Genomic DNA, 21,233 nt, shown 5'->3' with positions numbered 1-21,233 from the left:
GGGGACGGCATTCGAACAGAGTTTGCGGGCATTGCCATGGAAAGGCCACCAGCAGGCAGCCTCCCAGGGTGACATCACTTTAGGGAAATTGCTACAGAATCGGGCCTGGTTGTCCTCCGCACAGGCTCAGGGAGTGGGCTGTGGCCCTGGGCCCAGAGGTGGCCAGACCCTCTCACAGTACCTTCCCCCAGACCCGCAGATAAGCCCGAGTGAGACTTACTAATCGGTGCCATGTCCCCATGTCTGTGCTCAGCGGCCTGGGATTCCTAATTAGAAATGTGAAGCTTGTCCAGAGAGTGAAATTCGGGCAAGATCATGGCATCATGTTCCTGCCACAGGTCTGGGGTCACCCTGCTAGTGGCCACAGTGTCCCTGTCCCCAGCCTGTGTCCCCTCCCCACACTGTCCTGCCTTTTCTCCAGGCCTTTTTTTTTTTGTTTGTTTGTTTAATTCCATTTGCTGCCTTTCAGGGGACATTTGGCTGCAGTGAATAGTTTGTATCACAACAAACCCTTCAGGACCGGCCTCTGCTTCATTTAAAAACATAAAAAATTCATTTAATTTTCTCCCCAGCGCCCCGGAGTGGAATTACATAGACCCCAGGCAGAAGGAAGAGCTGGACAAGAAGGCTGAGGATGGAGAGTTTTGGTGAGTGTGTGTTGTGTGCCGGAGAGCTGGCCCGCAGCTGCGGCTCGCTCCCTGTCCGCATGTGGGGCAGCGTAACTCTGGGTGTTCCAGAAATCCAGCTCGGTGCTGGGCCAGGGGGCTCTTGTTCGCCTCCCCTTTGCCCCAGTGTGGTTCCACCCCCCTGCCAGGATGCCCACAGCGTCAGCAGCGCAAGATCTGGGCCCGCACCGTGGGTTAGTTCTCACCCATCTTCCCCACCTTCTGAAGCTCTCCCACGAAGTAAGAGCAATCCCTGCACATCTTTGATCTGAGACGCAGCTCACCATCTACATAGGGCGACTTCCTATGTGGGTGGGCTAAGTGGGGCCATAAGGACACCCCGTGACTGTGACACGGCTTAGAGGCCTCTCTGCTGGACGTCAGTCAGAACGAAGTAGGAGGAACTCCCTTGCAGGCTTCCCTGGAGCCCCGGCCCTGGAGGCAGGGGCTTTGTTCGGACCACCTCCGGGGGTCTCTTCCAGCTTCCGGCTCATTCTCTTTGCTCGGCTGTGCAGACCTCACCCTGGACAGGAGCCCCTGAGGATTTGTCCCCGGGGGCTGTAGCGAAGCCCAGCACTGGCCAGTGCCCCGCAGGCCTGCCTTCCCTCAGCCTCCCAGCCCTGCTCTCTTGACGGAGAGCCCTCCGCTGCCTCTGCCCCCAGGATGTCTTTCTCGGATTTTCTGAGGCAGTTCTCTCGCCTGGAGATCTGCAGCCCGTCCCCGGACTCCCTGAGCAGCGAGGAGGTTCACAAGTGGGGCCTGGTCCTGTTCAACGGCCGCTGGACACGGGGCTGTGCTGCTGGTGGCCGCCAGAACTTCCCAGGTGAGAGGGCTGGCGGCCAGGGCTGCCTGGGCCGCCTCTTTAGGCCTGTCTGCCGAACCCGGGGTCTTTACGAGTTCATCTTTGGGCAGTGCCTTTGCACTCTGTTCTCTGGCTTCTGGGCACCATTCGGAGGCCCCGCTTACCCTGGGGCTTGGAGACCAGGGCAGCAGGGGTGGGGGCGGAGCCTCCGCAGCTTTCACCCGAGGCCCCATCTCAGGTGACACCCTTCTCCAGCTTCTGTGTGTTCAGACTGTTCCTGCTTCACCCGCCCCCAAGAACGTGCTTCTCCATACTAGCCGTGTCTTGACACCTTGCGCTGAGGCCTCTGTTTGTTCCCCCCAGGCCCAGGCGGCTGGCACCCATCCCAGTGAGCTCTGGGACAGAGTGGCTAGTGGCGCGCCAGACGAACACAGGGTCCTCCCTGCCATCTTGAGTGACACACCATCACAGTAGCCCTTTCTTTGTGTTTGCTCCTGAGTCCCAGGTGGGGCTGCCTGGTCTTGTGGGTCATGGGTGGCCACAGCTAGAGCCTGAAGGTGGCCCCTCCCCGCTCTCCTGGGAGCCACTGGAGCTCTCTGTCGCTGGTGGGAACGCTCTGGTGCAAAGTCATTGCTTCTGCACTAACCCTCATCTCGTTACGAAGGTGGGAAGCTGCCATTCCCAGGAGACCACTAATCCACACCTGTGCAGGCTCCTCCTAGGTCCAGTCGGCTGAGGCAGCCCCCGAGGAGGAAATCCAAAAAAATCGACCCCACGTCTTTAAGGAGGATGAAGGAAGGAAGGCAACACCCACTTCCTCCACTGTCCACCTGCCCTGGCCCATGCTCCCTCCCGGTCTGTGGCGACTTGGTGGTTGACTTGGGCTTGTATTCACGGGCAGGGCCATCTGCCTTCTGCTCACACATCGCTCACTGCCGGCCTGTGCTTGGTGCCGAGGAAGCAGAATTGTTATAAAATCCCACACGGGGCAGGCTCTCCCCTTCATCCCCTGGCCAACCCTGAACTGCCACCCAGGGTGACAGAGATGACGCTGAGCAGACGGGAAGGAGGCCAGGTCCTTTCCTGCCACCGTCACTCAGCTTACCAGCTGAGGGACCCTGGGAGGGTCCCTTTCCCGAACCCCAGTTTCCTAAATCTCAAAACTGAGTGGTAACACCCACCGCGTGAAGCGCTCTGTAAACAGGGAGCGTTGCACCAGCGCAGGTATCATTTTTATGGCTTATTCTCATCCTCCGGCTCTGCCAGAGCGTAAAAAAAAAAAATGTAGCGATTGCCCTCATGTTGCATGTGGGAGAAATTAAAATATGCTCACCATTAGCAAGCTCTTAGAAAAGGCGTAGGGAATCTGCGTGGACCACCGGGGGGCTCAGAACGGCAGGGGGGTGCCTAAGGTAGTCACCACGCCATCTGTGCTGCCAACTAGCTGTCAATGGCTGCCCTTTGGTAACGCTGTGAGTTTGGGAGGTCGCACAACGGTCTCTGCCTCCCCTGGAACTGGACCACCTTTGGCTGTGAAATCTGAAATAAAAGCTTCGAGAAGTGGAGATTCTGGGGCGGTGGAATTGAATAAGTAATCAGATTGTGAAGGAAAAAATAATCATCCGTGGCTCGTGGTCATCTGTGAGTGCCTTGTTACTTCATCCAGGGGGACCCTCATGTAGAGCCTGGGAGAAAGAATGTCCCCTCTGTCCACCCCTGTCTGTCCCCAGGATGCGTCGTTATGGAAATTGGGGAGGCCCTACTGTGGAAGTGCCCATCAGGCTGTCTCCTTCAGCTGCACTCTGCCACTCGACTGCCACAGCCTGACTGTCACAGCCTTGCCATGTGCCTTCAGTCACCCCGTTTAACCTCACTGTGCTTCAGCTTGTAGTCACTGTTTTGAGAGATTACTTTCAAAAGTCCTGCTGGAAACGAAGCCGTGCTTTTAGCTCTCCGTAGGCAGTGGGACAGGCACACTTCTTAATTGCCTGTTACTGTGTCTTGTGCATTATGAAGGAACTTCCTCTGGACGAGGTTGTATCACACCCGTGGGCTGCAGCACGGGAGCAGTCAAGGCAGGGCTCTGGGCCAGCGGACAGGAGTCAGCAATCAGGGCAGCTTCGGGCTGTGACGTGAGGCCGTGGCCTGCCTGAGAGAGAGCACATGGCCGTGGGACCGCGGTTGCCAGGGGACAAGAGAGGCTGTCTTTCTAGCCTGTCTGCAGGGCGCCCCCTTCCCTGGGACACACTGGTTACCTGGAGTCCTCCCTCCCTCTAGAAGGTGGGGCCGTCTTCACAGCCCAGGAGATGAGACCAAGGCAACGCACATCACTTCTCCGGAAAGATCTGGAAGTGACTTCTTTGGGGGCGGGTGTGCCCAGTGTAGCCTGGGACCGTGGGGGACCGTGGATATTCCCAGTCAAGCACTCCTGGGCTCCTAGTTGGTCAAGTGGAAGTGTGCTAAGCTTCTGAATACTGTGGGATGCATCGGTGGGTTTGTGGGTAAGGCAGGGGGACAGGAGAAAATGCCTCACCACCTTGGAAAGGAAACTTGCTTTATGAGGCTGCTCACCAAGTAGAGTTGGGCTGGAAGGATGCTTTCTTTGGGATGATCCAGGTTCTTTCCTTTCCTTTTGTTCTTCCTGACCCCTTACTCCGCATGGTGGGAACCACCACCACCTGGTGCCTTTTAGCCACTTACTGGACCAATCCCCAGTTTAAAATCTGTTTGGATGAGGTGGACGACCACCGGGAGGCAGGCACGGGCGAGCCCTGCTGCATGGTGCTGCTGGGCCTGATGCAGAAGAACCGCAGGTGACAGAAGAGGATGGGACAGGGATGCTGAGCATCGGCTACACTGTCTACGAGGTACCCCGAGCCGGCTCCAGCCTTCATTGCACTTGGTGTCTTGGGTTGCATATTGTGCCCAGTAATTGGAGCACATATTCCTATGGCTTGCATGTTTCTAGTCCAGCATTCTCCTGGCTCACCTAACTGCCTCTCCCAGTGGCCTTACTGAGGCCTGAATTCCACAGTTAGAGATTCACTCCTATGGCTTAATCTCTGCTGTTCCCCCGGAGACATGGAGTTCATTAAACTTCACATTTTGCTGGGGGCTCAATGTCAACATGCTTATTAGATAATTTCCAAGTATAGGTTTCTCAGGGGATAGGAACCCAGAACATGGGGCACAAGGCATTTGAGGTGACACAAAGAATCCGAGGGGCATCACAGAACAGGGGGAGGCTGGACATAGGGACCAAGGACAGACACCCCTTCCTCCCTGGACAGCCTGACGACTCTTGTTGGAAGCCACAGGGCATATCGACTGAAGGGAGGGACGCGGTTACTTGGCCAGTTTGGGTTTCGGTGTCCTGGGACTGGGGGCCGCAGCTGACCCTGGTGTCTGGCTGCAGTGACCACCTGCCTGGGGAGCTCAGAGTCTCACAGCCGCACTCTGGCTCTGAACAGGCCTAGTCGGGAATCCAGGTTTTCATGTGAGCAGAGACTCCTTGTGACAAATTCTGGAGGGATTTACCGCGGCGGTTTTAATACGATCTTGGTAAAAATGAACCTCTTGGGAAAAATTCAGTTCTTCCCAATCAGGAAGACCCAGTGCTGGCTGGGGGCCCGACTTCTCGATATAAATTACTGCAATAATTTATAGAAAGAGAAGCATGGTAATAAGAAACCAGCAAGGAAAAGGGCAGTTTCGAGCTCACACCACCTCTGGCCCCTTTCTTCCCCTTACTTCAGCGTTTAGGGCTTTCGCGTTCAGGGTGCGTGCATGTGTGTGCATTTTACTTTGGAAAATACTTCCTGCTTGATGTCAGGAGAAAATAATTCCAAACAAATAACCTCAGCTCTACGCCTGCTTAGCACTGCCATCCCCACCTAGAATGTAAATAACACTAGAGTCTTTGCTTCTAGGGCCAGCAAGCTGGGAAGGAAGGCCCTTGTTGTGTGCATAACACATCGGCATGCTTCCGTGAGCACCTACTCTGTGCCAGGTGCTGTGCAAGGATCTGAGACTTGGGGGCACAGCTCACGGTTCCTGCTGCCAAGGGGCTCACAGTGAGCTACTACAGGGCAGGTCGGATGGCTATGCCGGGGACCTACATGGACCACACATCTGGAAAGGAAAGAGTAGAACCTTTTTTTTCTTTCAGATTGCTAGGTCTCGGTCTACAGATGGCCTTGAACTTCATCAATGATGTTTCAGTTTCAGAAATGCTGACTAGTCTCTCACTTTAGCGCAGACCTGCTTCCCGGGGGGGCCGGGATCTCACAGTGTGTCTGCAAGACGTGGGGAGGGATGAGAGGCACGGAGAGGGAGGACCTCGGTGCTTTCAGGTGACCCGCGCCTTTCCTCTGCCCCGCGGGTCCCCCAAGAGGTGCGTGAGTGCCAACAGAGGTCCTTTGGTGAGATGCAGTGTGGCTGTCTTCGCAGAGGGCACACAGCAGCTTGTGCTTTCTCTGGTGGCGGCCACATCCCCCCCACACACACAGGCCCGGTGAGCTGGTGACCCAGAGAGCCGGTGAAGAAGGCCCTGAGTCCCCCCTGCCAGGCCCCTGTGGAAGGGGACAGTGGTGACCTTGGCCCCCTGTGTGCCCACTGGCCTGATTTTATCCAGACGACCAGAGTGCAGCTCGGGACCCCCCTTATCCAGGCCACAGAAGTTCCCACTTTATCCATTTGGCTCCCAGCTTTCCCTGTGCCTCGTCAGTGCTCTATAACCAGGTTAGGGAGACACATCATCGTCATCATACTTACACCCGGGGCTTCCTGCCCATCCCAGGCGTCCCCTGGCTCTCCCCTCTGCCTCGTCCAGAAAATGAGAGGAGCCCCAGGGAGTGCTCCTAGGGAGGGGACCGGGTGGCCCGATGGCAGGCAGTACGTGGTCAGCCCCAGGTCGTTCTGGCCGAGCGAGCCTCTCTGGGCTGCATGCCAGAGACACCGGGGAGCTTTCTCAGGTGGTCCCAGCCTGAGTGAGCGTGAGCGTGGGAGTGCGTGCCCCTGGGGGTCCCGCCCGCACCCTGAGCTTCCCAGAGAGGCTCCAGCTGCCGGAGACCCCGAACTGGGGTAAGCAGAGCAGCAAATAATCGCCTTACTTGCTTTGATTCCTCTTTCTTAAATGTATAGCTCACATCTATCTCCGTGTTTAATATTAGAAGGCACTTGGGCCTTTATTTAGAAGCTTGGTGATGTTTCTGTGACCAGAAATGTGCCTGAGGAACGGCACTCTTGTTTCTGTCAGCGAGCCCGTGGTGACATCGGTTCTGCTAGATGTTGCTTTGCCTCAAGCCGAGGTTTCTAGGAACCCATCAGTGATGTTGAGTGAGGACTCACTGCACGTCAGAATCTCTGGGGCAAGTCCAGCGTGTGACTGAGATTAGAGCCACTGTTCATCTGGGGTGCCCCCAGCCAGGCCCAGGTGCAGTAATTAGGTGGCAGTGTGTGTGTGTCCTGCTACAGCCTTGGCTCTGCTCTCCCGGGTGCCCAGACTCGGCCAGGTGTGGAGCATGTGGCAGTGAGGTCTCATTTCCTGCGATGGGATCCTGTGCCCTGTGCCAAGGCTGCAGACTTCTGGTCTACCTGCCACTGGCCCATGGATGTGCGTGTTGTTGGTTATGGGGGTGCCGGGCAAAGGTGTTTGGGTGACCGAGAGCGCACCTCTCTTCTCTGCTTGAACACCATTAAGTCCACACCTCAGTTAAGTCTGGCCATGGGGGCTCCCTCCGGAAACGCCCCATTTGTGTGACAGAGGTCATGTGTGCCTACAATAACACCCAGCCAGACAGCGCCTCCCTGTGCCCTTGGTGTGTCACTGTGGAACCCGACTCGCCCAGTGCCAGGGTCGTGAGTTGACAGCTCTCTAATCACTGTCTCTGACCTCTCTGGGGGGGGCTTGTTAAATCCCAGCTTATTGTCCCCACACCCCAAGTCCCCGATTCTGCAGCTCCCCAGCGAGCCTGGGAAGCTGTGTTTCTAACCAGCCCCCAGGATGCTCACGCTGACCCTGGCCCACATTTGGAGAACCTCGCTGCTCCACCCCGGTCCCATCACCCCTAGTGGAGCCGTGCAGGGGAAGACTCGAGGGCCAGGGGCCTGGAGGCCATGCCCGGAAGGGCAGAGGGGACCCAGCTCTCCCTTCTGTGTCCCCCAGTTCCCGCTCGGGTCTCCTGAGCAGGGCTTCTCTGGTCTGTCCTATGTCCGGCTTCTTGCTGGAACCCCGTGGGCCCCCTTCCCAGCCCCACCCCCATTTGAGTTCTCTTCCCCACTTCAGCTCCACTGAGACTTCCTCCTGCTGATCCCCTGTTTCCCCCCCTTGCTGTCCTCAGGCAAGGATGACATTTAGCTCTGTGACACCTGGACCTTGGCCGTGGCCTTGCTGGCCACCCCCAGCATTCTTCTGCCAAGTGTAAACAATCTCAGGACCCCCCGGAGCTGTGGCTGTCCTTGTGCCCAGGTCGGCAGGGGCTGGTTGGGGACCCCTGTGGAGTCCCGACCAGGGCAGAGGGGGCAGGTGGCCCTGCCTTCTCCCCTGCTTAGCAGCCCAGTGACCCAAAGAGGGCCTGGTGATTTTGAATAGAGTCCGTCTACTCAGGGTGGGCATCCTGGCTCCGGGTCACGCAGATGGCACAGCTCTTGCAGCTTACCGGCACCTGCCCCGTGTCCCAGGCATCTTGATGAAGATCGGCCATAAAGATGCAGGGCTGTGGGAGGCCTAATTACAGCAGCCGTGGCACCGGCACCTGTGTGTCTGAAGCGCGGCAGTCACTAATTAGCCCGTGTTGAACACTGGCTGCCTCCCTCTCCCTCTGTCAGACAGACAGGTCCCGGGAGCCTCCCCGCTCCCCGAGGAGAGGGGCTGGCTGGGCCTCCCCCGCCTGCCTCCTTGCCCTCCCAGCCTGCCCGCCCGCTCACCTTGCAGAGCCCTTTTCCCCATGGATAAACCCTTGTGGCTGCTTTGCTTTGGCTGGAGGACCAGGATGTAAACTCACTTCTCCAGCCACAGGCCAGTACTGGGGCGCTCAGTGCCACACCCCAGGCACAGGGCAGAGTAAGGGTGCTGGATTCGGTGAGTGGGTGATTCGTGAAGACAAATGCCCAGAGGGAAGCTGAGCACACCCTGGGGATCCTGGTGTTGGACCCTTCGTTTAACCAGGAAGAGGGTAAGGGTCTCGCCAAGGTCATTAGTCAAGGTCCGTGACTGAAACACAGTCTGGCACCAGAAGGTGCTCTAAATGTACTTGATCAGCAGCCAGGGAGCTCACAGGGGAATCAAGGCCTCCTGGTTCTTAGCTCAGGGTTAAAAATCATCCATCCCAAAGTCAGAAAAATAAAACCGGGCTTTCTGGCCCTGGTCCCCAGGGTTTCGGCGAGACTGACGCTGGCCGTTGCTCTCTCTGCAGCTGGAGGGGCACACGGATGTGCACCTGGGCCAGCGCTTCTTCCTGGGCCACCAGCCCTCAGCCCTGTCCAGTACCTACGTAAACCTGCAGGAGGTCTGCACCCGGGCCCGGCTGCCTCCGGGTGGGGGGGTACCTGGTGGTGCCGTCCACCTTGGAGCCCTTCCAGGGCGGCGACTTCTGCCTGAGGGTGTTCTCGGAGAAGAGGGCTGGAGCTCTGTGTGTGTCCTTTCCCTCGGCGGTGGCGGTGCTGGGGATTCTGGGTGTCTGGGGCCACAGAGGGACGTGGGCCCGTCACTGCGTGTGACCCACCTGTCCCTGGCTCCCAGCTGATGCTTCCCGAGAGAAATGCATGAAAACCACAGGTCCCAAGAGTCCTCAGTGGGTGTCCCCCTCCTGCTCCTCTCTGTGGTCTATAGGACACTGGGGATTTTTCTTTTTAAAAAAAGTTCAAGGTTAGAGAGAGAGAGACACCAGGAACAGCCTGGTTAGAGGTTTTCCTCCAAGCAAGGTGGGCGTGCGAGGCCCATGGAGTAGGATCTACAGAGCACCACCTCCTCCCCTTACACACACACACACACACACACACACACACCCTGCACATACACACACACACATGTATACACACCACCCACCTGCACCCCCCACACACACACATCACAAACATACACAGACATGACACCTCACTCCAGGGACACGGATGCAAATGCACGTGGGCTTTCTGGCTCATTCCTTGGATGCCAAGCAGCAAAGATTCACAGAGCTGGGTTCTCACTTGGAGAGAATGGTCGTAAGTGAAGCAAAGAGGGAGAGAATTCTCCAGAGAAGGGGCCCACCAGGATGAACATGCTAGATGCTCTCAAGGGCCATTGGAACCTAACAGCTCTCAGCTCTGGTAGAAACAAACAAACTAACAACCCCCTCCTCCCCCACAACTCAGGGAGGGGTGGGGAGGGGTCCGGGTTAAATATTTGGTGTGTGCAGTTTGGTGCATAATGAGGGTCTTGGGTGGGAAGCCAGTCCCTCAGACGGCCAAGAACTTCCTAAAAGGACCTTGCCCTGAGCAGTCTCTTTCCTGATTCATGTTTGCTTTCTCTCTCCCTTTGTATTCCAGGGAAATTGGGGACATGGTAGCTGGAAGGCCACATGAAGTATGCCACCAGGCTCTGGCATTGTGGCCTCACAGCCACTCGGGGCTTCCCACTGATTCATGAGGGTTCTTTATATATTGAGGATGATCCTTCATATAGTGGGGACTTTCTGTTCATCGGGGCTACCACAATACCCAGGCCCTGGCTCTTCTTGGTGAAGATGAGATAGATGTTGCACTAGGACACATTCCTACCCCCTGAAGTGGGGACCTTGGTGTCCCCCCATCCAGTCAGCAGGGCCCTGTGCCAGAGCACTCTGGTGTACTTGAGCAGCTTGTGTGGGACAGAGAAGGCAATAGCCAAAAGAGCTCCAGTCCCCTGTCTTAGTCTTTCCGGGGACAGACCATCCATATGAATAAGGTGACGGGTCACTTATGCAGACGTGAATGTAAACCCTCATGTGTGCAGTCTGGGGGTGCTGGGGCGACAGCCTACTCCAGGAAGGCTCCCTGGAGGTGCTGTCTCAAGCAGACTTTGGGGGAAGAACGCACGAGGTCTAACATACAGGTTCACCCACCTCACTCCCTGTACTCCTCCCTCGTGCCCTCACTTTGTGGTCCTTTTCCCCAGATGGTATGCAGAGGGGTGGCATGTGGCTTCCCCGGGAAGGGTGGTGTCATGGGGCCACACTGGGCACTGGTCAGGGGTGGGGGCAGGACTCTCCATGGGGCACAGGTCCAGCTTTCCCCACCCCATTCTGTCTACCCAAACAGACTGCGGTGTCTCTGCAGGGGCCACGTGGGCGCCCCGCGGCTGCCGTGTCCCTGGCTGGCTGGGGGGCGCGGCAGACGTACTGACTTATTGGGCACATACCAGTTTGTCAGCGCCTGGTTCCGAGGAGGCCTGGGCCACTGACCAGGCACAAGCCCCCACATCATCCCTTGCTTTCAAAGCAAAGTGCTGCAAACAAGTCTCCCTCCGGTTCCACAAACAGCACAGCTGTCTGGGTTCCAAGGGCTTGGTGATACGTGCCGTGCAACAGGTAGTTTTATTTCTCAGGCCTACAGGCTCCAGCTCCTTTAGGGGATACTCTGGTAACCAGAGCAATAGTCTCGTTACAAAATGGCATTCACTTTGGGGGTCTTAGCCCCATGTATGGGTTGCCCTGAGGACTCCTCACCTTACAGCCCGTGAGTCAGGTTGAAGATCCCCACGCCACATGGGCTTTTTCTCAGTCACCTTAAAATCTGCATCATGCTCCTTTCTTCTCCCCGGATTAGGGAAGTGGGAGGTGTTGCCTTCCTGTGTGGCCTCTTTAGTGTCCCCAGAAGTGGCTGCGTGGCAGGGGACACGAGTCTGTCCAGGACCCACAGCCCTTGCCTGTGGATTTCCCAGGAGGGCTCCCATCCCGCCCTGAGCTTGTCCCGTTGGAAGAAAGGGTCCTGACACAGAGGACACATGGTGGAGGCCAGAGGGGAGGGCGGTGGGGGGCTGGGTGAAGCAGACACAGGGGGCCCAAACTCCCGGCTATAAAGTAAACAAGCCCCGGGAAGGAAGGTGAAGCTTCCTTAGGGAGCGTGGCTGATAACATTCTAACAGCTTTGTGTGGTGGTAGGTGGTAACTAGACTCACGGGGCGATCACATCGTAAGGTGTTTAAATGTCCAATCACCCTGTTGTACAGCTGAAACCAATAGAATATTGCATGTCAGTCAAAATGGAGCCCCCTCCAGCGGCCCGGCCCGGCTTGCATGTTGCAGCTGGACTCCCGAGTGCACGGCGCTCTCCCAGTTTCCTCAGAGCCTAGTGTTACCCAGCAGGCCGGGCACCAAGCAGGCGCTCGGCCCATGAAAACTCTGTCCTCTCCTTTGCCAGAGAGGAGGCCCTGTAGAGCACAGGCTCCCGGTGCTTTTCCAGGACAGAGGATGGGTTTGCACGGGTTGCACGGGGCAATTCTGGGCAGAAGCCCCGGGTGGACAGTGCTGATGGCAGATGCGTTCAAGCACCTCTTTGGGGTGGGAGGGATGCGAAGGGCTGGAGAAGATGTGGCACCTTTAGGGGCCCCTGCTGAGCTCCCAGGCTCCCCACACCCAACATGATGACAAGAGCCGAGAAAGCTGTTGCCTCCAGGGGTTCGACTCCCGTGTCACTGGGTCTTTGGCTTGTGCAGAGAATCCTAGGGGAGCCCTTGGGTTCCCCACCTTCTTTAAGGGGAAGAAGGCAGCTCAGTGGGACGCTCAAGTCAGCCTGGAGAGACAGCTGCGGGGTCTGGGTCACCCTCCCGCTGTGGTGTTCTGGTCCTCTCCAGTCCGCGGAGCCCAGGCATGCAGCCTCTTAAAGGCATGACTTGTTCCATCACCAGCAAACATAAGAAAACACGTGCTACCAGGCAGCTCCCGGACTCCACTGAGACCTCGGGGAGCACGGGTGGGAGGCGGTCAGGGCATGCGGAATATTCTAGGTCATTCCGCACCAGCAAGGCCACCTCCAGCCAGTCCCGTTCCCATCACAGCTCAGTGTCACGCATTAGCTTTCTCCGCACATCTGCCTGTTCAGGCAGGCAAGGCTTATCATAATTATGCCAAATCACGGGAGCAGCTCGAGCAGGGAGCAGCATAGGCCACGGGGCTCTTCCCGCCAAGGCCCCTACGGCATCGGGGTTCTCGGCAGCCCGGCTCTGCAGGGTTGTGCTCCTCTCTGCCCATCGCGGCTGGTGGGGGCTGCTGGTGGTCTTACCCTGGCTCCTCACCTCCTCTGGGGTGCCAGCTGCTCCTCTGAGCTGGGGCCCTGGGTCCACTGGACGGGGTCCTCCCTTCCTCGGCCAGCTGTGCCCTCTCCACCTGGCTAGGCTGACTCTCTTCTTCCCACCCCAAGCCGCCAGACTTCTCAGATGCCCAGCATCTTTTTGGCAGTTGGTGTTTTGGATCCCTGCCTGCCAGGCCTGCCGTTGCTCCTGGCGCAGGCACGTGGCCCGCCCTCCACACCCAGCCCACCATCGTCTGCTCTTCTCCCACGGGGGCCCAGTCCCCGAGAGATGTCTTCCTTCGTACACTCCCCCTGCCCTTTGATTTATGGGCTGGGTTGACCTTGAGAATTCACATAACCAGCTGACCTCTCTGTTCTTCAGAAAAGACATCAGAAAGGCCCCCCGGGAGCCCCGTGTATCATCAATTCCATTGATCGCCTTTCAGTGTTTGGCCATATCTGTTTGTCATTTCCTGCTGAAGTAAATCGCAGATACCATGACATTTTACTCTGTAGGATGCGGCTCTAGGAGGAGCATTTTCTCATGTAGGCATGTTGCTATTACACAAGCCCCCCCAAATTAACAACAATTCTTTAGCCACATCTACCATCGATTTATAGTCAACTCTTCTCGACCGGCTTCACTAGGTGCTTTTATGGGTGGTTTACCTGAGTGGGGGTTCCAGCTCGCCCCCCCCCCCGAATCTACAGCAGTCTCCCCTTTGTCATGCTGGGTGAATGTCTCCCCTTTGTCATGTTGGGTGAATGTTAATGGACACTCGGACTTCTAAGGAGGGCTGGCGAAGGGGACCTGCTCCATGTGCTTCTCATCTAAGTAAATCTCACACCGAGTGCCCGTCCAGCTCGGCCTCCCCCCGCCCACTCCCCGTCTCCCCAGGACTGTTCTGCTGGCCGGCTGGGTTACAGGGCATTGAGTGTGGGAGTGTGGTGTCTAATTTTCCCTTCACCGTGGTCGTCATCCTATTGTGCTGTCCTAGGGTGGGACACTCCTGCTGGGGGCCTGTTGGCTCCAGGGCTGTCTGGGCTGGACTCTCCCCTCCGCCCACACCTGGCCTTTGCGCATAGGGTCGTGTCCCCTGAGCCCGTGCCTGGGCGTGGGAGGCAGGCCCCGCTGGGCCCCCTCCTTCTCAGTCCTTTCTCCTTGCTCTCCCTTGGCCACGCCTGGAAAGGGCTTCCGCTTGGGCTGCCTGTTTGTCACAGAGAGCACTCAGCTTGGCCACTTGCTGACAACGGAGGGCAGGAGAGTCCCCTGGAGAATGGACTTGAGGCCTTGGGAGCTATTCTGTGTTAAGGAAGCCGCTCCCTGGTGGAGAAAGGGGAAGCTAAGACGAAGTCACACTCCAGACCTTTCCAAAAGCACTGGGGTTGTGCGTCGTTCACCCAATGAAACCCGCATCACCACCACCCCGCTCTGCCCTCAAGCACATTTCTACCCACTTTCTAGACTGTTAGCTTGGGCCTCAACTTCCTCATCTGTGAAATGGGATAATAATACGTATGTACCCTAGAGAACTGTTGTGAAGATGAATGAGAGACAGGACGGCACACCGAACAGTACCCATGCCCCAGGAAACGAGCCATAAATATCAGCCATTTTTATCGTTTTGTAGTTGGCATTAGAGGCAGAGGTTGGCTCTTTCATGTCTTTGGGCCTTTGCCTCCTGGCCTTCCCTTTGGTCCCGATCAATGTTAGGTCTGAGGTAGAAGATCCTGAGGTTCATCACTATTCCTAGCCTGAAAAATAACACAAATGGAGCCACTTCTGCATGGGGTCGGAGCTGCCCTCCCCGAGGGACCGCTTGGCCCGTCTAGTTCCTCAGATCTTCGGACTGGGCCTGGAGCAGCATGATTTCCCCCGTGACCGACTCTTTGCAAAGATAACAAGAGAGCAGACCGATGACCTCCGCACAGATGGTGGCTGGGCTGAAGAGCGAACATACCCTTTAGAATTCGCGTCGCTGTGCGAACGTATCTGCACCGATAGCACTGCCTTCCTTCTGTCACTGTAGCCGTTCCTCCTCCCTTCCCCTCATACACGCCCCTTCCCTTCACCTCCTAATTGGGACCCTACTTGGGTTACTATCTGAATCGGTGCACCCAGATAGCTGTTATTTTGGACCTGAAATATATGCTCATTGCCTCTCACTTTGGCCTTTAATTTTAGGTCAATACCAGAGTCCTTGTCCCAACCAGTGGGGTGGGGAGGCACCTGTCCTGGTCCTGCTGAGGACAAGCCCGGGGAGGCCACTGTCCAAACGAGTTTGCTTCTGAGTTTTCTCTGAGGGGAAGGGCTCTGTCAGGGGCACAGGAATGCCGGCGGGGACTCTCTGGGACATTAGAAGGTACTGTGGTTCTGTGCGTAGTGTAAGCTTTCCATTTTGGCTTGCTGAACTGAATGGAATTTGACCAGGAAGAGAAAATTAAGAGATTAGAGACTGACATTTGAGCCAAAAGGATCCTGTAGTCGAAAAGGAGGCTGTTCCATGATGTCAGGGAGTCCGGTGCCTGGACTTGCTCAGTGGTCTCACCCAGGGGGTGCAGGGTGGGGTGGGGGGTCCTGCTTGGTCCATAGTCTCCTCCTGGAGACCTGGACAGTCCCCTCCCTGTCCCGAGGGCAGCAGGGAGGGCTGCCAGGGGTCAGAGCCACACGCTTCCTGTTCTACTCAGTAACTCAATAAGTGCATCTTAAGTACCAACTACGGGTCAGGTTCAGGGCCGGGAGCTGCAGGGAGGGGATGCAAAGGTGAATAGGACAGCTTTCTGCTTCCCAGAAGCTTACAGTCTGGGGGGAGGGGGAGAGGCTCATAATGAAGTCCCAGCAACATGTGGCAGCAAAACATCTGCTCTGGGAGAGAGGGGGAGGAAGGCAGGCCCGAGGGGAGAGAGGGCACTGCGGTCCAAGTGCATGGAGCAGGCTTCCTGCACCGGGGAAGGAATTTGACAGCTGGGGCTTTCCTTTTTTTCTCTCTCTCTCCCTCTCTCTCTCTCTCCCTCCTCTCTCCCTCCCTCCCTTCCTTCCTTCTTTCCTTCTTTCCTTCTTTCCTTCCTTCCCTCTCTCTCTCTCTCTTTCTTTCTTTCTTTCCTCTCTCTCTCAGTAAATACTTGTTAAGTGTCAGCTATATTCCAGGTGGCGTGCAGACACCAGTAAATGAGAAAAAGGTGTTCCGGAGAGAGGGGGGAAGCATGAGAGAAGGCAAGCGCACAGGAAGAGACCTCAGGGCCCTTTTGGAGCAGCCAGGGCTCTTCTGGAGGGATCGGAGCGGCACCGTGACTTTGGGGCCATCACTCACTGCAGCTCTGCAGGACAGCCTGGGCAGGAAGCAGCTATCTTCCTGGCTTATTCCTATCGTTCGTGTCATGATTCTGCTTAAGGTATTTTTTTCTATATCAGAGGGAAATCATCTGAGGCTCTTCCCCAGATAGGGCGAGACCCTTGGGCTCCTGAGGTTCAGGCTGCTTGGTTGCCCTCCCCACTGCATTCCCTGGGCTGGAAGGACCCCCAGGGCAGCTGAGGGGCGCCTTCTGCAGTGCTGCCCTGCGGTGAGTCACAGCACCCTGGTGTAGCCAGCGCTGGGCCCTGCAGTTGCCCTTTCTCCCCAGGGGGAAGAAGAGAGGGCTGACCCCCAGAGTTACAGATGGCCTTTTATGGGGACCATCCCTGGGTGAGCCCAAAAATGTTCCCCCCAGAGCTGAGGCTCTGAGAAGCCATCCAGATACGTGGTCGGTGGAGCGCAGTAGGCCTCCCACTTACACCTGCGTTCTTGAAACATTTCCTACTAATTAATTTCTGAATTATACAACAATGCACTTTCTAATGGCACAGGGGGAGCCCAAGCGGCTATAAAGGGGTCATTATCTATTGCACAAGTGATTCTAATAGATGCTCTCCCAGAAATGAGAGAGGAAGGGAATGGGGCCGGACACACACACACACACACACACACACACACACACACGTAGATCAAGATTGAGAAGGAGGCTCTTTGAGGCTGGGAGGCTGTCTGTCATCTGCAGCTCGGCTCTTGGGGACACCCTTCCCGGGGACACGCAGCTGTGTCCAGGCTCAGAGAGGAAAGGCCTCCTCAGGTGCTTTGCCCCTGACGCCGGTGCGCCGCACCCTGACATTACGGCGCAGGGTAGCAGGGGGTGGGGGAGACACTGGGGATCGGCCACATCTGCACTTCTCAAGGCCCCATTGGTATCGTGGTGGTTAAAGCAGAGACTGGTTTCTGTCTCTCTTTTTTTTTTGTTTTGCTTTTGTTGCCACATGAATTATTATTATTTTCATTTGTACGGATTGGGCAGCTCATTAACACAGGTGGCTTTTGTGTCATGTTGGAATTGCTGGGATATCAAAAGTTTACTAGGTTCCTGAAACATTATTGAGCACCTACTATGTGCAGGGAAGTGTGCTAGGCAGCGAGCTATAGGCGCGGAAGATCACGATATGATGTGACCCCTGCGTTGGGGACTGTCGGTGTAGCCTGTGGGGGAAGGCGGGTGTAAGAACACGTCCATATCAGGTCGACAGTGGCGGAGACCGGTCTAGGGGAGCCATGCGGCCCTCGCTGCCTCCTGGGGGTTCAGGCAAGGTTCTGTGGGACAGGGAGTAGGAAATAGGAATTCCTCCCAATCTTACCTAGAATCTGAGGGCCACGGGCCCCTCCCCGCCCAACCTTCTGTGTCTGGGAAAATTATCATAGTGTCTACAGAAGGGGTAGCTTCTGCAAAAGACCTCCTTCAGATTCCGCAGCCGGAGCCAAGTGCCACCAGGAGGCAGGTTTTACTATTGCACGAATAATCGCCAAGTGGGTACATCTGCGGCTAGCGCCCCCTGTTGGTAGAGCCTAGTGTGGAGCCAGATGGTTGCTAGACAGAGCTAACAGATTCAGAAAGTGGGGTAATCCCAGTGTTAGGGCCTGGCTACCCGGATATGCGCCCCTGGGGGACCTTCCAGAGTGTGTCCACACGACCCCAGCTCTCACCTGTCCTTAGGGCCATTTGCTCATGGACTCTGGGTTTTCAGTGGAGACGATTCCTTAAAGGAAAGCTCTCAGCCAATAGGGGAGGGTCTCTGGCACTCCTGAGGCCCCTCCTCCCCAGCCTGGGAAGGGAGAGGTGGCGCTTCAGCAGGGGCCTCGAGGCAGCGTCACTGTGAAGGGGGTTGTCCCTGCGGGGCTCGGAGCCAGGAGACTTGACAGTGTCCTTAATTGTCCAGTGATCTCAGGGGTCCCTGTACCCACAAAGGCTGCACGGGGAGCCCACGTGTCCTGGATCTGTATCCCATTTCTTGTGGGCTGTCATGGAGGGCTTTGTCCAGTGGCTCTTTGCAGCAGCCCCAGGGCCACCCTGGGCCCAGGGCAATGCCTCCTGCACCAGGGCCTTCCTGGGTGGCGACCTCTGCCTGAGGGTGTTCTCAGAGAAGAGGGCTGGGGCCCTGTGCGTGTCCTTTCCCTCGGCAGCAGTGGTAGTGGGGATTCTGGGCCCCTCCTTGCAGCCTTGGGGCTCTGTTTTGCATTTCAAGTGTGTTGAATTGATTGTTAAGTTTGAATACAGTGTCCGAAGATTCTTTCATTTCATTTCACATGCTGAATCTCTGGAGCCCAATATGCAAATTTAGGGAAAGCAATAGCAAACCAGAGCGTATGACAGTGAACTTGCTGGAGAGGAAACCAGAATCTTCAGGGGATCCAGGCTCCCTGCAGACTCTGCACCTCACCCTCGTGCCTCCCAGTGACTCAGTTTCCTCATCAGTAATGTGAGAGTTGGGCTGGAGAGTCACTCAGCTTCCTTCTCAGCACCCTGAACCCGCCCTTCTGTGTCCGGGGAAATCATTACAGCACCTGCGGAGGGCGGGGCTTCTGCAGCAGACACCTTTCAGTGGGAAGGTCTGGCTATGGTGGGAAGCTGGGAACCTGGGGTGGTGGGGCCCCTTCTGGTGGAATTTCCACATCCTCCGCCTCGTTTGGCTTCTCCTCTCCATCCCACTAAGATGCAAAATTAATGAGAACAACTAACAGTAGTTGGGTTTTTCTGGATGCCAGAGTTCCTGTGAATGGTTACATGCATTCTCATTTCATCACTCAGGGACCGGGGTGACGGGCTAGGGCTGTGGAGGTGGCCACATAGCTGCAGGGCCCAGCTGTGCCCCTTGCTGGCTGTGTGACCTTGGGCCACCTGGTCATTGTTTACCTTTGTGTCCCTAAATTTTCTCACCCCAAAATGGGAATAATGATCATGCCTCATGGTTACGATATTGAAGCTCGACCGCAGCCCTTGCGGGCAGGACTGAGTGAAATGGTCTGTGGGTCCAGATCATGGCAAACTGTCCATTGAAACCCAGCTGCGAACAGGACTGATGGCAGCCCCTCCGCAGCCTTGCAGACGGGACTGCTAGACTCTGACCGCTGAGGAAACAGGCTTAGCGGGGGCAGAGAGGGTACGGGGCTGTCTCCGTCAGCTCAGGGCGGGACACCGAAGTCCCGCAGACTGGGTGGCTTTTGTGTCCCATGGTTCCGGACGGTGGGGAGTCTGAGATCAGGTTGCCAGCGTGGCCGGGTCCAGGGAGGGCCCTCCTCTGGGTGGCAGACCGCTGTTTCTTCGTCGTGTCTTCACACGTTGAAGAGAAAGTGCGGGAGCTCTCTGGGGTCCCATTTATAAGGGTGCTAATCCCATGCAGGAGGGCCTCGTCCTCATGACCTCGTTACTGCATATTGCTGTGTACAGTGCACACTTTTCTGCCCAAATTTTTGAGGGAAAAATAAGGATGCGCCCTATACATGGTACAATGATTACATACCATGGGTGTAATGATCTCGTGTATAATGTGCACAAAAACATGGGCATGCATTATACACGGCAAAATACAGTATCTCCCGATGGCCCCCTCAAACACCATCACATAAATGTCGGGGGGCACAAACATTAAGTCCATCACAGAGGCCAAGCTGGAACTCGAACCCGTGACCGGCCACATGTGTCCACTCCACAACGCCCAGCGCCCCAGAATGGTCCCCTCTGGCCTGTTCCTCAGCACAGAGTCCAGGTCCAAGAAGTGTGTGTCCCCATCTCCCTCCCTCAGGGCCCCATCCGTCTGTTCTTGGAGACTCTCCAACTGAGAGGAAAGCAGCTGACATGTTAATTCACAGATTTCCCCACAGAACTGAAGGAAGGAGCGAAGGGTAAAGCAGCCGGTGAGACACCTGATGCTGCTCTCAAGGCTGATGACCGCAGTCCGGGGCTGTGTCCCCATGAGAGGTCACGGTGGCCCGAGCACGCTGCCCAACCCCAGACTCGTCATCCCCACGTGCCGGGGCTCCCGGTGCTGACCTATGTCAGCATTGGTGAGCTTGTCTATATCCAGTACACATACACACACACACACACACACACACTCAGGTTTATCTACAGGACTAATGAATCCCGCCAATGTGATTATCTGTGCAGGAATGGAAAAGTCAGCCAGAGCGAATTCTTTTCAGAGTGCAATGTAATTAATTTTAAATGAGTCCTTTAGTGAAATGGCGGTGGGGCTAATGTCTTCTCCCCAGTTGACAAGCCTATCAGTTGTGCGGGCTCTGCGGGGGAGCAGGCGGCCCCACAGGAGGATGGCCATCCTGCAGGGCTGCCTGCCCAGCTCCCTGGCCTCAGCCTGTCGGATGACGCTTCGGCCACTTAGTGGAACAGAGCAGCAGTGGGACCCCATGGGGGGTCCTTGTCCTTGTTGCTGTGGCCCCAAGGGAAGGGAAGCTCATGGCAGCCGGGGCAGCACTGTGCCAGGAACAGGACACCTGTGGCTGGTGGGCGCTGCTTGTTCGGGAAGGGGTGCTGGCCCCAGGTGGGCGTGATCGGGCATCTCGTAGTTAAACTATGGCTATGGGAAGCCTCTTCTGTTTAGGCCTAGATTTAAGCTCATCGCCACCTCTGACCATGTGACCGTGGACCAGTCACTCACCCTTCTCGTCCACTCGCTTTCCTGTCCATCAGAAATGGCGCCGCCACCTCCTGTCACTGTTCAGGGTCTCAGCCCTCTCTCACTGGCTGCGGGGGTCTCAGGGAGAAAGACTTTCTTGTGCACACTTTGCATTTTAATCTTGGTTTATGCGCCCTGATACTTCCCTTTCTTTTTTTGCTTTTGCCGTTAATTCCTACTCGTTTGTCGTTTATGAATAGTCTCATAAGGCTACTTATCCCAATTCTGGGATAAAGTGGAGAATAAATAAGTTATGAGTGGTCGTGAGGATTAAATTATAATGGCAAAGTGTCTGCTTTACGGGCATTCCTGCGCTCTCTGATGGGGTCCCACTGTCTGCTTCCCCCCCCAAAGCCACACAGAGGGCTGCCCAGCTCCTGGGGCAAGGGGAAGGGTGCAGTGGGGCCTCTGAGCCAAAGAGCAAACACAGGAAGCAGTGGGGCCAAGCTCTGAAATGAATAGATGGTCCAAGAACTAGGTCCCCATGAAGGTGGATGGAAAAGGCAGAGCCCAGCATGAGGTTAGG

At 56.4% G+C, this 21,233-nt stretch overlaps 1 protein-coding gene across 3 annotated transcripts in view; it reads left to right on the top strand.

Moving 5' to 3' along the window:
• The window catches only part of LOC119036543 (calpain-8), a 71,028-nt gene that overhangs the window by 27,745 nt on the left and 22,050 nt on the right, over positions 1-21,233 (top strand). Inside the window, exons 8-10 of one of the 3 annotated variants that reach the window (XM_037128372.2) lie at positions 573-647; positions 1,328-1,488; positions 2,179-3,066. In XM_037128372.2, coding sequence (XP_036984267.2) covers positions 573-647; positions 1,328-1,488; positions 2,179-2,189 — 247 coding nt within the window. In that variant the 3' untranslated portion in view covers positions 2,190-3,066. Of the gene's footprint in view, positions 1-572; positions 648-1,327; positions 1,489-1,830; positions 3,067-21,233 lie in introns of those variants that run through there. The other 2 variants (XM_053659512.1, XM_053659513.1) reach the window with 2 other exon arrangements.

This window comes from Artibeus jamaicensis, unplaced genomic scaffold, assembly GCF_021234435.1.
Source record: "Artibeus jamaicensis isolate MK-2021 breed Jamaican fruit bat unplaced genomic scaffold, CSHL_Jam_final scaffold_754, whole genome shotgun sequence".
Classification (NCBI taxonomy): domain Eukaryota; kingdom Metazoa; phylum Chordata; class Mammalia; order Chiroptera; family Phyllostomidae; genus Artibeus; species Artibeus jamaicensis.
Note: the sequence above shows the minus strand (reverse complement) of the source record. Positions and strands in the feature narration are given on the sequence as shown.